This window comes from Eremomyces bilateralis, assembly GCF_010015585.1.
Source record: "Eremomyces bilateralis CBS 781.70 unplaced genomic scaffold P152scaffold_27, whole genome shotgun sequence".
NCBI classification, from domain to species: domain Eukaryota; kingdom Fungi; phylum Ascomycota; class Dothideomycetes; order Eremomycetales; family Eremomycetaceae; genus Eremomyces; species Eremomyces bilateralis.
In genome coordinates this window covers 188,260-203,813 of record NW_022985093.1, presented here as the reverse complement: position 1 = coordinate 203,813, position 15,554 = coordinate 188,260, and the positions used below count along the sequence as shown (strand labels likewise).

Genomic DNA, 15,554 nt, shown 5'->3' with positions numbered 1-15,554 from the left:
TGCAAGGGTGGAGTGTGTTGTTGGATGCGACCAGCCGGTTGACCCAACAACCAGACCATCTGCGACAACCCCCTCCACCTGATCGTCTGGGGACCACCTCTGATGCTTGTGATAAAATGTGACCACGGCAGGGATTGGGACTTGTTCTTTATCGTTTTAATCCCCGATGGATTCCGGATTTAGACTGGCTTGTTTACTGGCCGAGCACTGAGCAGACGGAGCAGTGGCACGAGGGGTCACCTCACAGGCTCACACAGGCGGGACAGGGACGCTGCGCAGCGTGTGGAAGAGAGGAAGTTCATGCCTCAGGCTTACAGGCCAACATCGTGTCCTCTCTCTCGCCTTCACGTGACTCCTAGTATCTTTCTGTTTGGTGCCTGAGGCCCCAAGGCCAATATCTAGAACGTGCTTCAAGTTTTCCGTTCAGTTGAGATGGCTTTTCCCTGAACTTCTGTTGTAACTTTTCTCCTTCCTCAATTACTCAATTACTCCCCTCGTCTTTCGTTTAGATCATGTTTCGCTCCCTTTCTTCATTATGCTTGCGTTGCGAAGCTCGTTTCCTTACCCATAACGCGCAATCCACCGTCCAGACACGATGCGCGTCTCAACTCCAGAAGAAACGCCCAGCGCGATTCGACCTCTCCAAATCCGTCGCACGACCGACTCCAAAGTCAAAACCTTCTGCCGGTAAACCGCGCCGGAGACCCAATCATGGGCCCTTCGCCGCCATGAACCAGACCAAACCCCCCATCATCCCGGCCGCTCGCGAACCCTCGCGGCCTGAACGACGACGGGTCAGTGGCAAAAGGGGAGCCCGATCAACCGGACGGGCGGACGATTTCAAGGCCTTGAAGATGCAGCGCGCGCTCGCCAACGTCTCCTACGAGCGTCGAGCCGTGATTAAAGACCAGATCCGGGACATTGGCTCCTTCGAAGATTTCTCCCTGCTGCCGATCATCAAGGCGTCGGTCGGTTCTCAAGCGCTCTTGAGCATGGAGGATGCATCACCGACTCCGATCCAAAAGGTTGCCATACCGGCATTGCTCGGGTTAGATGGGAAGAAGGCACGGAATTTGAGCGAGTCACACGGCGTGGAGGAGTTTCTGCTTGCCGCAGAGACGGGCTCGGGAAAAACTCTATCTTACCTTCTCCCCATCATCCACGCGATCAAGGCCGCCGAGGCCCAGGAAGCAGTCAGGAAACAAACCGAGGCGGAGGATAGGAAGAAGTCCGAAAACTACGACCCCTTTGCTCTGCCTTCGCCAGAGGAATCTGCAGCAGGCCGCCCACGCGCCATCATTCTGCTTCCGACCGCGGAACTGGTCGACCAAGTGACGAGCGTCGCGAAATCTCTATGCCACACCATCAAGTTCCGCGCCTCCGGTATCTCCGCTGCGTACAGCGCCACGGTCATTCGGAACCGGGTTTTCGCTCCCGGCGGCATCGACATCCTCATTTCGACGCCTCATCTTCTCTCCAGTATCGTCGAAACCAATCCGGAGATCCTCAGCAAGGTCAAGCATCTGGTGTTTGACGAGGCAGACTCGTTGATGGATAAGAGCTTCCTTCCCATCACCCTTCCCATTCTTGAGCGGTGTCGGCCTAGCCTCAAACAGCACATTCTTTGCTCTGCAACTATCCCGAGGGGCATGGATTCATACCTGCGGCGACGAATGCCGGACATCCGTCGTCTTACGACTCCTAATCTACATGCTATTCCAAGGCGCGTTCAACTCGGCGTGGTTGAGGTGTCGAAGGAGCCGTATCATGGCAATAAGGATCTGGCATGCGCAGATGCCATTTGGAATATCGGGAAGTCAGCCGTCCGAGAAGATTTCGATGACGTAGGTGGTTCGAAATTGCTCAAGGTAATCGTCTTCGTCAATGAGCGCGAGCAGACCGTGGAACTCGCGAAATACCTCGGAACCAAGGGAATTGATGCTGTCGCACTCAATCGAGATGCGCCCGAGATGCGTGGTGGGGCCGTCCTGTCCGAGTTCACTACCGAAAAGCCTGGCCAGACTACCTCAGCGAAAGATTACGATGAACCCGCCGGGTCTACTAGCGTGGTTCCAAAGCTGGAGTTCAATTCGCGTGGAGTGTCGAAGACGCTATCGAATGTGAAGGTTCTAGTGGTCACGGATATTGCCTCACGTGGTATTGACACGACCGCCGTTCGCAACGTCATCCTGTACGATGTACCGCACACGACTATCGATTTTATCCATCGCCTGGGCAGAATCGGAAGAATGGGGCGACGGGGACGCGGCGTGGTCTTGGTTGGCAAAGGGGATCGGCGAGATGTCGTGAAGGAAGTCCGCGAAGGAATGTTCCGCGGACAGGCGTTGATTTAATTCCTTATTAAATGTCGTGAGATACCCCATAGATATACTAGAACTCCACTTCGTTTCAAATGCGCTTCATATTGCTGCTCAAAATCTACCTTCAGAGCCGGCCTTCCTGTTTCAGTCCGTTGTAGAGGGCCAGCGCTGATAGGGCCTTCGCGTCCCTTGCTCCCACTTTCCATAGATCCTTTAACGGAATGACCTTCAGCGTGATCTTTTCCCCGTGGTCTCTCTGACCTGTCAGTTTGCCCTTGAAGTCCTCCAGCTGGTGTCTGGCGACGCGCTTCTCGCAAAGGAAGATCGAGATGAACTCGTCACACCCACCAGGACTTGGGTACATGGCTTCCTCTAGCGTCCCATGGTCTGGTATGTCGTCGTAGCCATTGACCAATTTGGTGAGATCGATGAGCTCGGTCTCTGACACCACCAGTCCTGTCTCCTCTCCGAGCTCCTTGGCGGCTGCCCCAGCAAATGAGCCCGCATCGTCGATCATTCCGGCTGGCAGTTCCACGAATGTGAAGGATCCTGAAGGAACTCGGGCTTGCACTGTGAGCACAACATGTTTCTCTTCTTCAGACCGTAGAGGGACATCGTCTGGCTGAAGGAGCAGCTATCCCCATGTCAGTTCTTGTCAAATTCCGGGAAGGTCAGTATATTTCTTACTAGAATGGCAACACTGCCACCACGAAGGAATATCGAGCCGGGAAGTTTCTCTCCTTTGTCATTGGATACCTCCGCCCGGAGCTTCATGAATCCAACGCGATGCCCTCCAAAATAATCCACCGATTGGATCTCGATGCTCCGAAGATAGTACGGCGCATCATGAAAAGCATGCTTGGGGTCATTTTGGCTTTCGATGCTTTTCTGTAACCGATTCTGCCAGGTTTGGAACGGCACGAAATTGCGTAAATCTTCTGATGCTTGCCCGTCTGGCAGCGTTACCCAGATTTCCGGCTGACCAGATTGCTTTGGAAGAGCGAATCGACTCTTTGATGTGCTGGCCATCTTTCTTAAGAACGGATATATTGATGTGGCAGCCGGAAGGAATCGAGGAACCATGGGCTTGCATTGAATAAGGTTCATGGAGTTCGTCTGTAGTTCCAAATGCAATGATGCTTCAACCTCTATCGGAGTCTGGTAGGCAACAGGATTGTAAAACCATTGCTCTGCTCTTCCGCTTTCCACCCCAAACATCGGGGCGACCGGGCCTCATCAACGTGCAATATATTGTACCTGGATCCGAGTTTAAATGTACTGTACATAACTACCTTATTTTGCTAACTAGTACCTTAACTAGCCTCGAATCTAGGTTCAGTTCGTTACGTCTCAGTTAACTAGTTAAGATCAAATCAACGATGTCAGAGTTGGTGCATGACTCGCGTAATGGAGCACATATTACCGAGCATGACTCGAGTCAGGAGCATTTTACGGAAGTGAAGTTTAACATCACTTCCAGCTTCTGGCCAGATCCATTCAACAACAGCGACAATGCTGCCGATGTACCAATGTTCGCACGCGTGCCACGGATAAGTGTAGATCTCGAACTGAACGAGACCGGCCGAACCTCCAAAATCGAGCCATCCCGTGGCTGTCTACCCCGAAACCATGAGCATCGCTTCACGATATGGGCGGTTTGCTCTGCCGTCTCTGTTCTGTACACGAAATACATCCTCGTCGACAACAACTTCCACTACCCCTTCTACCTCATAAACCGAATATACCTCACTATCCTCGGCGGTTTCTTGCTGCTGAAAGGTGTCGAAGTCAAAAGGGAAAGAGAAAGGGTGAAAAGTACGGATCAGAAACATCAAAGGAGATATGTGGCACAGTCTGGTCGTGAAAATGGCCTGGCTTCAAAATGGAACAAGGTTTTGCTTCATGGAGCAGCAATCCTAAGCGCGGTGTCCGTCATATTTTGGTTCCAGGCCGTTATACACTTCGAGAACTTGATCACTCTGGTCTTCGTTTCTGTATGAGCCCCATCCCTGAAGCCATGTGTATTTGCTAATAGTTACTTAGTCCTGGGTTTGCCTCTCAGATATCATCGACCTCCCTTATCTTCATCGAGGAAATCCTACCCTTTGGCGGTTGAACTGGACAAAATCTCTCCTCTTCTTTGGGCTCGCTGCCATCATGATAGACGAGTACAGGATTCAGGCTAACGGGGGGTTGTGCTCGGCTATCGCATTCATTTCGCTCTTCTTATCTCGGATCTTGAGGCGAAGGGCCAATTTTGAGGCTCATCAGCACTGCGGCATTGCGGTCGACTGCCGCTTCAATGATGGATTCCTCGCCTTGCAGACCGCATATGTCATCATTCCATCGCTTCTTATGGAGTATCTCACCGAGTCGAAGGCAGGAGCACTTCGATCGGTTCGCGTGAACAGTTTTACCTTTTTGGTGTTCATGCTTTTCACACTTGTACCATTACTGTCCGAGCAGTCTACGATTGCGCCCTATTCTAATACTTCGCTTCGCCTTGTCCGCGGGGACAAGATCGCTATACCCACCAGGTCGACGGCTTGGATGATCATGCTTCGGGCAGGCTTTCTCTTTGCTATGCCGTCGGTGCGGACCCGAAGACCCCATAGCATGCCTTTCCAGATCGCTGTTTTTGTTTTAGTCCTTGTTAGATGCCTGGCTAATATTCCTGGTCACGAAAAGTTACGACGCATTGGCAAAGAGGGCTATGCCTTGGATGTAGCCACCGCTCACGAGCGCGTTATGAAGAAGAAGACTATAGCCGGGCGATTTCCCAAAAAATTCTCGAACTATGCGCATGTCGTATTGATCGCCCTTTCGTGGCCGTTATTTCTCCGATTGAATTTCGGAGCCACCCTCATGGCCAAGGATCCTCCATCGCTACCTATCTATCTCGACAAGGCATACGAGCCCCCGAACGATATCGACATTGTCATTTCTGCACATAACGAACCGTTAGAGCCTCTTCTGTCGCTATTGTCCGACCTGCGCGAGCTTCCCGGTCTGAACAAAGCCCAGATCCATTATTATACGAAGGATCCCAATGCATCGGACAAGACAATACGAGCATCGATCGGAGGTTCGGAAGTCGCAATTCTTCAGAACGTGGGCCGCGAGGGTCATACCTATCTGCATCACATTGTGAACAATTGGGATAGCCTCGCCAGGCATACGCTGTTTATGCAGGCAGGGATTCATAATACCAGGGAGTTCGTGCCGCGTATCCGGGATTACTTCGACCAGGAGAAGACCGGCTTTCTTCCGCTCGGATTCAGTGGGAATGTGTGCTCTTGTAGCGACTGCGGAGACCGCTGGGGTTGGCATGATGACTCTGGCCTCATTGAACGACTGTTTTTCGCCGCATATGGCACCTCGTGCAAGCCCGACTCGACCTTGCTTTCGACTGATCATTACGGTACGAATTTTAGCGCGATTGAGGGAATCATGTCCGATTCTATGAAGCGTCTTCTCTCCACCGTCACGCCAGTTACGAATCTGATAAGATCGGAACCTGAGGTTGCGGATCAAAAACAGCGGCAACTGCTCCTGACTTACAAAGGCCAATTCATTGCATCTGCCGCCCGTATCCGCGGCATTTCCCCGTCGGTATACGCGGATCTGTTGTGGGCATTTGAGGATCCCGGGTCCTGGGCTCACTCATCGGACTATCTAGCTGCCGCTGGCAGTCATCACGAGGTCCCTTACCTGGCAGAGCACCCACCTTCCCGGTCCGGTCCAAAGTCCTCAGCTGATTCGGATGCCGAGAACCCCGAAGACGAATCGCGGGCGCTTGATAAAATGGACTCTCCGATGCTTGGGTACTCGCTAGAGCGGCTGTGGGGTGTGCTGATGAGATGCGCTGACGCGAGTCCGGGTGGGGAAGCAGAGGAGATGTCGTGGCAGTGTCCGAGTTTGCAGAGTGGTGCATTAGGAAGGCTGTGGTTTGGGAAGAAGGCGTGTCAATGCTTCGATGTATAACATGTATAGTAATGCCAATGTGTATCGTGTCGATACCTCCAGGTGACAAGCCTGCACATTACCTATCTGATCTGCGTCCAATGAATGTAGCGAGTATGGATGAGATTCTTCTAGAAACGGAGCTCTTCAGTGCTAGAGAGTCCCCAGCATATGCCTCTGAGAGCATCATATCAGTTCCTTGATTTAAATCGACATTGGTCCTTTGTAACTTGACCCAAAGCCACGTAAATGAATGTGAAGAGACATTGATGCTCTGTGCACCAGATAGTGGAGAGGGATGACGTCGATGACGAACGGCAGTGATTGGTTGAAGTGGGTGACTGTACGGAGTACCCTGGGTTTCGATCTCCTGGAACAGCTTCTGAAGCTTGACTTCACCACGTTATATTATCATCTTTCTCCAGAGTATCCACGTGTTGTGCTATCCATTCTCCTAAAGATGTTCAAGAACCTATTCAAAGAGGTATCCGAAATCCAATGCTCGCCATATCCCTACCACATCGACGCTAACCTCACCACAGCACGGTGTCAAGAACGTCGTCACGCTCTTCCACAAACCCAGTGTCTCAGCATCGACTCGAATTCTAACACAGCTTAAGCAAGCTTCCGCGACGTCGAACACAACTGCAACGGTAGATCAGGCATCATCACATGAGGCCCATAATCAATCGCAACACGCTCCGTTTGACCTCGACGTCGTCGAAGAGCCACCAACGTCCGACCAATTACAGAACATCATCGAATACGTGGGCAATAAAAATGCAGGGAAAGTGGTGACCGGAGCATCCGACGTGTCCGATGCAGTGCGGAGGCTGGAACACGATGCAGAGAGCTTCCAGCGACCAGTGGTTTGTCGATTCGACCTGGAGTTTGATTGGGCTACGCTGACCTTTAACAGACCGTAGACTGGACCAATGGCAAGGCAGGTGCGTATAATTCAGAGCACTCCGACAGGCGTTGGAGTACATCTAACACTTTGTAGTGATTGGAGAGGACAAGTCAGAGATCCTTCATCTGCTGAAGTCACTTCCGAAGGAATAGCCTACCCCAGGTGACCATCATGGGAACCATCACGGCGAAGGCTGGCAGAGGACATACCCACCCATCTTTGGCATTGCATGTGTAAGATTAAGTTAATGTGGATCATGAACTGATGAGTTTGTTGATGGTGAAAGATTGTCCCCATGATACATCCAGTGATGCCCATGGGGGTGCCTTGGCCTGGCCGTTGAATCTGATTTCGTCATTCCCATTCTATCCGCATATCATGCTCATTGCGCTCTACTTACAATTATATACCGCAGGATTGATTGCGTATAAAGATTATGTTTGGTGAATTCTTGGTTCTACGTCTTTCGGCGAAGGTTAAAGAGAAGGGAACGGACTGAAGTGAAAGAGTCTACAGTTGACACATACCGCTCTCTTTCACCCGATCATATCAATGGGATTCCTCACAAGCCACATGCCACACAGCGAGTTCTGCCCTCCAAACTGCCTCTGACTTTGGTGGTCAATTCCACATGTAAATCGAAAAATCGAAGAGAAATGGAGGAACTGAAGTGAAAACCTTCGGGAAGGAAGGAACGAAGGATGATTGCTTCCTCTCCTTCCATTCTAGTTCCATTCACCTTCACTTTTCAGTTTCCTCCCTTATCTCTCACCCTCCACCTGATCTCTCACCTCTCTTTCCTCTCTCACTTCTCACCAGGTCTTTTCACGTCTGCCGACTCTCTCTTCTCCCTCACCACACAACTGTGTGCTGTTTTCTTCATCACAACAGCGTTCCATCCTCCATTTTCAACTCCACAATCCCATCGCAAGATCATCTTCCTTGAGATTATCTCCCCTGTGTCATCTTCCTCGAAATTACTTTCTCAATCTCTTGACTTCGACAAGAGTTAACCTTAGAATCTCTACCATCCTTCGTCAAGCGTTAGCAGAGTGGATTTCCCGTGATTGCCTTTGCATTTCCTACTCGCAAACACTTACTTGGTTGTAAGTACAGGTGACCCGAGGCCCAATTACGGCTCCTGAGCTGACTGGACCTACTTTGAAAGACCGACTCTCTGTTGGCCTTGCTCAGTGATAGCGATCGTTTACCTATTGAATCTTCTGCCATCGCATCCGATCACTCATTTAGTGGGTAAGTACGGAACTGAAGCTGAAGTCCAGTACGGCCAGGAAACTAACAGGTGCGCTTCTAGGTGTCTAGGCTTTGTTGCGCTTGCTTCGTCGGCTTCGTTTCGTGCTTCAGTATTCGTAGCCGTGATGGCGGCGGTGCCTCGTACGGAGGGACCTCCTCCGCAATCGGTCCCAATGATAGCACGCTCCGATCCGCAACGCGACGCCACTCAGTTCTCCACCTTCTTGATGAAGACAAGAGCGACCAAATGTCGAGAGGTCTTCTTCGGCACATCGGTCACTCAATTCTTCGAATCCAGTGAGATCGACATTCATGGTACCACCTACCTCGAGCTTGTCCTTCGGAAGATTGCCGTCTTCAATGCCGGACTGGTTGCCTCGTTCTCGGTCGACTGGATTCATATGCATCCGGAGGATGTGAACACCATTGCCCGCGCGGGGGTGAAACCGCAGGACATATTCTCGGTGCCCATGATTAGCTATCACGGGCTTGTTTTCCTGACTGAAGCGATGAAACATATCAGAGGGGCACTACAGCGGACCTTTGATTGGCAGGAGCGCGAGAAGCGAAAACCAATCGCGAAAGCAACTCAGCGCAACACCGACAGAGAGAAGGAAAATGCAGCGACAAACGTGCCGAACCTCGCCATTGGCCAACAAGTTATCAAGAACGAGCAGAAGACTCGGTTCAATAAGAAGAAAGGCTACCAGGTTTCAGGTGGATATCCAGGTAATGACGATACATTTGCTAAGCACACATAAATCCATGCTGATCAGCCCAAGCTCCCCTCTCCAACGTGTCGCAAGGTTCAATTGGTCAGGCACAGAATCGAAAGCCTTATTCGAAACGCCCCCCCAAGAATGCTGCCTGCCATGACCAAGGCCACATGGCCACACCGACAATCTGGGTTGGGCCGCCGAAGAAAGATGCAGAAACGGGTCTTGTATTAGGGGGATCAAGCTCTTCGCAACAACCCACAATGGTATCCTCCGACTATGCTGGAGAACGTTCAGCGTCGACCCCGTTGCCGCCTGGAGTCGAGAAGACCACAGCATCTGGGGTAACTATAAGCAAGAAATTGCGCAGGGAAAGTCGCACCTCATCACTTCCTCGTGATTTTGCGCCACCTCAGCCACTGGATTCGCCTGGACATTCATTGCCTCTTCAGATTCAGCAGCAACAGCCTGGAAGTGTCTCGAGCTTTCCGTCGATTGGGATGTCAGCAAACCAATCTGTCGCTGCGGCTGCAACCTATCCGTATCCCCCTCACCTGGCGCCACATATGCAAGGACCTCAGGTTCCAGGAGGGTTCAGTAGCCCCAATCAAGCCAATTATCAAGGATTACCGAATCTACCAGGAGCATATGTTCCTACCAATGCGCCGAGCCAGGGCAATGCTCAGGCTGGACGGGGGTATGGACAACAACCGTTGTGGTTGAAGTCTTCGTCGACCACCATATATCAGCCAGTGGAAATGGATCATAACAGCTTCAAGCGGTTCCACGCTAATTCTGGAAACGAAAATGGGCGCCCTGAATCGCTACGCATCACCAAAGCCCGTGGTGGTCAAGGCAACTACCCTGAGGGGCAGGCAGCAGACCAGACTGGGACCAAGTTCGGGACTTCATTTGAGAACCAATTCGCCCAATCTGGCTTCATCATAGATCGGAAGTCGAGCACTACACGACAGCGCAATTTTCATGGCCGTCAAGGGAGCGTTGCCTCGTCCAATGAAGCAAGTGGACGTAGCTTTGTCAACCCGGAACCGTTTCCGGACCTGCCCGCCATCTCCAACGACCTCATCGTGGATGTTGCTAAATTCGGGATTGGCAAGTCATTCATCGGTTCGGAGCGCCAGGACGTCACAACTTTATGGGTCGGTAGTTTGCCAGAGAAGGCCACAGAATCCGAATTACTCGCTCATTTCCAAACTTTTGTGCCTTCGATTCAATCGGTCAGTGTTCAAGGCTCTGTAGCTACGACGCCGTACGCTTGGGCAAGGTTTCCTTCCACTTCTGAGGCTCGCAAGGCTCTAGATCTCGTTCATTGCACACAATTCAAGGATAGGAACATTGTTGTTCAAGTGGGTAACAGGACCCTTGAAGAGGTCCTGAACAGTACCCCTGAGTTGCTTGTGGATGACTCTGGCCCTCACAGTCGCCCCAATCAGCTGGCGGACGGAGCTTTCCGAGGTCAACTCTCGGGCTATGGAGTGAAACCACCACCGTCCCAAGGTGGGGCAGGTTTGCAGCGGCGCGACAGCAATTGGAGCCACGGAAGGAGAGGATCAAGTTCCGGCAACATACGTTGGAATGGTGCGCGCCCGCGGTCCAACACCTATCAGTCAACGGCTAGTCAAGGCAGTGAGCGGCGTCGTGGGTCTTCCAGTGCACAAGACGCAGTTCCAACAGCTGTGACATACTCTCCCCAGGACGCCAGAAGCTCATTGAATTCCAACCCTGGAAATAGCCAACCAGACGCAGATTCTGCCATCGAATGCTCGATTGACAGTCAGGAGATACCGTCGAGAAAGAACTCGAAGAAGAAGAAACCGCGAAAGGGCTCTTTCATAAGCACTCGAAGCGGCAGTTTCGCCAGCGTGAGGTGCGAAGGAGGGTTCTCTGGGGATCCAGCTTTCTCTGATGTTGTGATCCCTGAAGAAGCGATTGGCAGTACAGTCGAGACACACAGCACTGCCGCTAAAACGATTGACGGTATGGCCGAAGAGAACAAAACTACCCAAAGAGATGACATGGGACCGAAGCCAGAAACATGTGCGGATGGGGGCGACCTAAAGAAGAAGAAGAATCGGTACAACCCGCATCGAAGCCGATCCCGTCCGAGTCAGTCCAGGGCACGGTCTCATAGCGCCTTACGCCAGGGAACAGACAGCAACAAGGCAGATTCCGAAATCACCGAAGAGCTGAGTGCTTCCAATACCATCGGCGCTCCCTCCTCTACTGCTGAAGCGGTTCAGCAGCAAGTTGAAGAAAATAATCACAAGGAGGTGCCAGCTGTGATAAAGGTCAGAGACCCTCATGGTGAAGGGCAATTGAAGACTTCCAAGCTGCCTCCAAGTCTGTCCCATGCTGTGGAGGATGGTCTACACTCCGATACGGAACTTGAGAAAGCTAGTGCCTCCTCCGAAGCAAGTACCGTTGTTCCAGCATCAGAACTCGGGCATGCTCGCTCCCTGAGCGAGACTGATGCCGCCGAGTTTAGATCCAGCAAGGGTTCGGTCTCTCCAGCAAGTTCTCTTGTTGAAGTGAAGCGTTCCCGGGGCCGGATCACTCCTGCTGTTCCTCTGCCCAAATTCATCCGTCCGAACAGGCCGGAGGGCCTCACAATTAAGGGTGCCCACCACTCTCGAACCGCTTCTGCTCAGATAATAGACCCTTGCAATGCTGGGGACAAGGAAATGTGCAAGTCTTCCTCCAGGGTCCTATCTCTTAAGATTGACTCCGCTGATCATGCTCCCACTGCTGATCCATTGGGTGACGTTCGTCGTCGATTGGTTTCGGCCGACCTCGCATCGCCAATGACGCCTGGCACTTCCCGAACTTTCATCACTGCGATTGACGACCGATCTTCGCCTGAGACGGAATTTCATACGCCTCCCGAGGGGAAGCAGATTACATCAGCCGCGTCCGGTCCAATATCTGATGCCGAATCGCAAGCCACCAGCGAGGGAAAGAACCCCAATTTTGTGGCTCCTCTTTTCTTTACAAAGAAGTCTAAGCAGGAGGGATCGACACAAAATGCGGGATCAATTCATCCATTCGCCAAGCAGCGTAAGGCGACTCAGCCACAAGCGCCCAAGAAGAAGAAGCAAGCGAAGAAGAAGAGAAAAACGGGAAGATCCACATCATCAAACTCAGGAGACGACTCTGTGTGGGAGAAAGAGAAGACTGGTGGATCTAAGATGCCGAAAGGAGGATCGGATGAGGGAAGCGTCACCGATGTTGTTACTGTTCAGGGAGACAGTGAGATTCGAGGGGAAGGAAAGGATGTGGCGGTTGACGATGACGATGCGTCTCGAATCTCCGCAAACTCCCAGAAGTCGTATAGGGATGCTGTCGTGGCAAAGTGATGGATGGGTATGAAGGTTTCCAGGAATTCCTCAGACTGGATTCCTCCGGGATGTTGTGAGGCGTGAATGTGCCAATACAGTTCGGTAGGAATAGATGATGAGTTTAAAAGTTCTACACGGCAACCACTTGCGCATATGTGGTAGCGAATCGTATACGATTAGCACGAAATGAAAGGCACTAAGAAATTTTGGCTGTATGCCCAATCATGAATTAATCTTATTGTAATCTGCCATCCCCACCTTCAAGGTATTCTCCAGTGTAGCAGCCGCCCTCCCGATCTCACCTCCAGCCTTCTTGGTCAAGGCGACGCCTAGTTCTATGGGCCGTTGCACTGTCCTCGCAAAGACAGCTCTGCGATCATCTCGCTCCGTATATTGCGCCGAATCCTCATTCATCACCGGGCCGAACAAGTTCAAATATCCGAACGGATTCGGCCCCTGTTGAATCATGAACTGCTGCGCATTGTGCAAGGGGAACCACACCTGCTTCTCTCGCAGGCATTCGTCCGCCCTTCGCGCCGAGTCGTCCAGGAAGCCGGCCTTGAGGAACTTATTCAACGCGCCTAACACTTTGGTCACGAATTTGGACTCAGATTCGCTGCGGTTGACCATAGCGCCTTTCGAAGCGAAATTCCCTGTTTTCGGGTCCATATCCCATTTCAGCAGAGTTAGGAGATGGTTTAAGGTCTTGATCCATCCACCCGGTGCCGAAACCACGACATCACCCGCCGCCTCGACCAGCCAGTCGAAGATGTCCACGGAAGAAAGTCGCACGTCAAGGGTGATGTGGCTCATCCCCGCCCGAACGAGCAGCAGGATGTGACATTTCGTGGTCTCGCAGTGCGATCGGAGGTCAGGGACTGGGAGAGCGTGTAGAAGACGCAAGAGCTGCGCCCGCACGGAGGAAGATCGGTCGAGGATGAGGGTTTGAAGTTTGGGAAGGATGACGCTGACTGGTTTCGGAAGAGCGGGACTCGTTCGGTGCGCATTGATGGCAGATGTCAGGAATGTGAGTGAGTCTCGCCGTTGGGTATCGGATTTACTAGACAGAAGGGAAAGGTGGTGGTCGAATTCGGAGGCGGTGGTTGGGGCGGCGACGGTGAGGGTTTGATTCGGGAGGATGATTGCTGAAGGGAGTCAGCTCGGCGGACTAATTGTTTGAGCAGAAAGGCTGACATCTAGTCTTGAACTTGGTGTTTGTCTCGTTCGCGGGTTTCAGCTTCGCCTTGCCGACTTTGAGTTTTGGTTTCTAGAGCGGGGATTGTAAGGTTCTGGAGACGATGGAGGATGTCAAGATGGAGTTACCTGGAAATCTTGCTTCTTCTCCTTCTTTCTCTTTGCGCTGGAACCCATCTTGCGCTATTGGTGTGCGAGCGATGGTTATGAGTATAGGAGTTTAATTAGATGACGAATGGTTTCATAACCCATAAACTCCGCAGACCTTGATGGACAGGACACGGCCAGTCCAACATCATCAAAAAGTCGGATGAAGATCTGCAGGGATCATTTTAAGCTTAAACAAACAGCCAATTACATGTAGCCTTGGCAAAAGACGCTGCAGGGATCCTGAGCCATTATTTACCCGCTATTTAGCCGGCTCGAATCTCTAATCTTCCCTTATGGTGGCAGCATCCACCAGATATCATGGGTCACTGAGCCTCACGAACTACTAGCGCCTTGCAAAGTAGACAGGATTGCAGACACCCGATGCCTTGACTCGTATTTGGCCTCCTAAGAACATGACTATCTCTGCGGTGAGTATTCAAGCCATCGTATGGTTGAAGATGTATGCTAATATCGCCTGTTTCCTAGCCCGAGGAGACACTCGCCCTGCTCACCCGATTGAGCCAGAAGCCGGGCGTGCAAAGTACACTGGTGCTTGCACGCGATACCGGTGCCATCGTCCGTACTTCAGGCCTCGTGTCCACCAGCGAAACCCCAAATTCAAGCAGCACCTTGCCGGCATCCTCGAATGGCACCGATGCCTTTGGGAATGGAAGGAAGGAAGGCGGTATGCAGAGCGCCGAGGATGTTGCACGGCTAGTGTATGCATTTGTCGGTTCGGCAGGGAAGATGATTGAGGAATTCGACCAAGAAGACGAGATGAAATTGTTGAGAGTAAGGACCAAGAAGAACGAGCTGGTCATCTATCCAGGTACGCATCATGTTCCGTGGTGACGAATGAGTTACTCACGATCTAATACAGATGCCAAATATCTTCTCGTGGTCATACATGATACGCCTCCCGCTTGATTCAAAGCTCCGACTCCCTAGCTCGAACCTCGTGATCCAGAGAGGACTTGAGGCACTCACCAATGAGCGTCTCCAATCTTCACTCTATCCTCGTCTACGCCCTCCTTGAACCACCTCTCCTCCGCCGTCAGAACGATGTCGTTGCCGCTCATCATCCTCTTAATCATCCTTCCATCCTCTCCAAATGTCCAATCCTCCAATCCGTAACACCGCTTCCATTTCATCCCGTCCTGCGCATCCTGATACTCATACCAGAACTGCACGGCGATCTTTTTGTCGTGGAAGCAAAAGAGCTCTTTGCGGAGACGGTAGTTCTGCTCGCGCTCCCATTTGGCAGTCAGAAAGGCGACAATCTGGTCATGGCCAGTGATGAAGACGCCGCGGTTGCGCCAGATGCAGTCAGGAGTATACGCTTTGGCGACAGATTCGGGGTCTCTGTATGGATACGTTGTTAGAGGAACCTTTATGCCTGGGTAGAAGAGTCTTGCCTGGTATTCCATAAAGCCTGAGCCTTCTTGACCTTCGTAAGAGCGGTTTCCGCTGTGAATGGAGGGCAGAGTGACATGGCTAGATGGAATGAGATGGCCTACGGGTCTGTAGAAAGCTTCCCGTCAACCTTTTGAAGCGTCGTTCGCGCGAGTAGTTTGGTAGATGATTCCGGTTCTTCGGTATCGTGCTGCCTCAACGAACTTAAGTTACGTGGATACGAATAATAGTCAGCGACACCCAATACCCAATTTCGCGCCTGGTGATCAGTACCAAG

General features: G+C 51.8%; 9 protein-coding genes across 9 annotated transcripts; 6 read left to right on the top strand and 3 right to left on the bottom strand.

Moving 5' to 3' along the window:
* Positions 1 to 27: 27 nt before the first annotated feature.
* Positions 28 to 2,477, top strand: P152DRAFT_516986 (DEAD/DEAH box helicase). Its single transcript, XM_033682981.1, has one exon. The coding sequence runs from the start codon at positions 513 to 515 to the stop codon at positions 2,352 to 2,354; it is 1,842 nt and encodes a 613-aa protein (XP_033530801.1). The 5' UTR covers positions 28 to 512; the 3' UTR covers positions 2,355 to 2,477.
* On the bottom strand, positions 2,446 to 3,350 carry P152DRAFT_476731 (uncharacterized protein; the record flags this gene model as incomplete). Its single annotated transcript, XM_033681535.1, has 2 exons — positions 2,446 to 2,955; positions 3,009 to 3,350. 2 exons carry the CDS (start codon positions 3,348 to 3,350, stop codon positions 2,446 to 2,448), a joined length of 852 nt encoding a protein of 283 aa, XP_033530800.1.
* Positions 3,351 to 4,109: 759 nt separating this feature from the next.
* On the top strand, positions 4,110 to 6,451 carry P152DRAFT_171738 (uncharacterized protein). Its single transcript, XM_033674096.1, has 2 exons — positions 4,110 to 4,315; positions 4,384 to 6,451. Exons 1-2 carry the CDS (start codon positions 4,204 to 4,206, stop codon positions 6,303 to 6,305), a joined length of 2,034 nt encoding a protein of 677 aa, XP_033530799.1. The 5' UTR covers positions 4,110 to 4,203; the 3' UTR covers positions 6,306 to 6,451.
* A 293-nt stretch (positions 6,452 to 6,744) lies between these two features.
* Positions 6,745 to 7,346, top strand: P152DRAFT_476729 (uncharacterized protein; the record flags this gene model as incomplete). Its single annotated transcript, XM_033681534.1, has 4 exons — positions 6,745 to 6,768; positions 6,827 to 7,153; positions 7,204 to 7,231; positions 7,288 to 7,346. The coding sequence occupies 4 exons, from the start codon at positions 6,745 to 6,747 to the stop codon at positions 7,344 to 7,346; spliced, it is 438 nt and encodes a 145-aa protein (XP_033530798.1).
* A 422-nt stretch (positions 7,347 to 7,768) lies between these two features.
* On the top strand, positions 7,769 to 8,362 carry P152DRAFT_171730 (uncharacterized protein). Its single transcript, XM_033674094.1, has one exon. It carries the CDS (start codon positions 7,896 to 7,898, stop codon positions 8,205 to 8,207), a length of 312 nt encoding a protein of 103 aa, XP_033530797.1. The 5' UTR covers positions 7,769 to 7,895; the 3' UTR covers positions 8,208 to 8,362.
* On the top strand, positions 8,363 to 12,720 carry P152DRAFT_171731 (uncharacterized protein). The gene is made up of 3 exons (XM_033674095.1): positions 8,363 to 8,452; positions 8,510 to 9,177; positions 9,231 to 12,720. The coding sequence occupies exons 2-3, from the start codon at positions 8,574 to 8,576 to the stop codon at positions 12,536 to 12,538; spliced, it is 3,912 nt and encodes a 1,303-aa protein (XP_033530796.1). The 5' UTR covers positions 8,363 to 8,452; positions 8,510 to 8,573; the 3' UTR covers positions 12,539 to 12,720.
* On the bottom strand, positions 12,715 to 13,979 carry P152DRAFT_516981 (pre-rRNA-processing protein ipi1). Its single transcript, XM_033682980.1, has 3 exons — positions 13,844 to 13,979; positions 13,715 to 13,787; positions 12,715 to 13,665 (listed from the first exon to the last, which is right to left on the bottom strand). Exons 1-3 carry the CDS (start codon positions 13,889 to 13,891, stop codon positions 12,743 to 12,745), a joined length of 1,044 nt encoding a protein of 347 aa, XP_033530795.1. The 5' UTR covers positions 13,892 to 13,979; the 3' UTR covers positions 12,715 to 12,742.
* Positions 13,980 to 14,277: 298 nt separating this feature from the next.
* Positions 14,278 to 14,791, top strand: P152DRAFT_468586 (uncharacterized protein; the record flags this gene model as incomplete). The annotated part of the gene is made up of 3 exons (XM_033680833.1): positions 14,278 to 14,292; positions 14,351 to 14,693; positions 14,745 to 14,791. 3 exons carry the CDS (start codon positions 14,278 to 14,280, stop codon positions 14,789 to 14,791), a joined length of 405 nt encoding a protein of 134 aa, XP_033530794.1.
* On the bottom strand, positions 14,710 to 15,419 carry P152DRAFT_461806 (DUF1348-domain-containing protein). The gene has a single exon (XM_033680208.1). The coding sequence runs from the start codon at positions 15,289 to 15,291 to the stop codon at positions 14,848 to 14,850; it is 444 nt and encodes a 147-aa protein (XP_033530793.1). The 5' UTR covers positions 15,292 to 15,419; the 3' UTR covers positions 14,710 to 14,847.
* Positions 15,420 to 15,554: the final 135 nt, after the last annotated feature.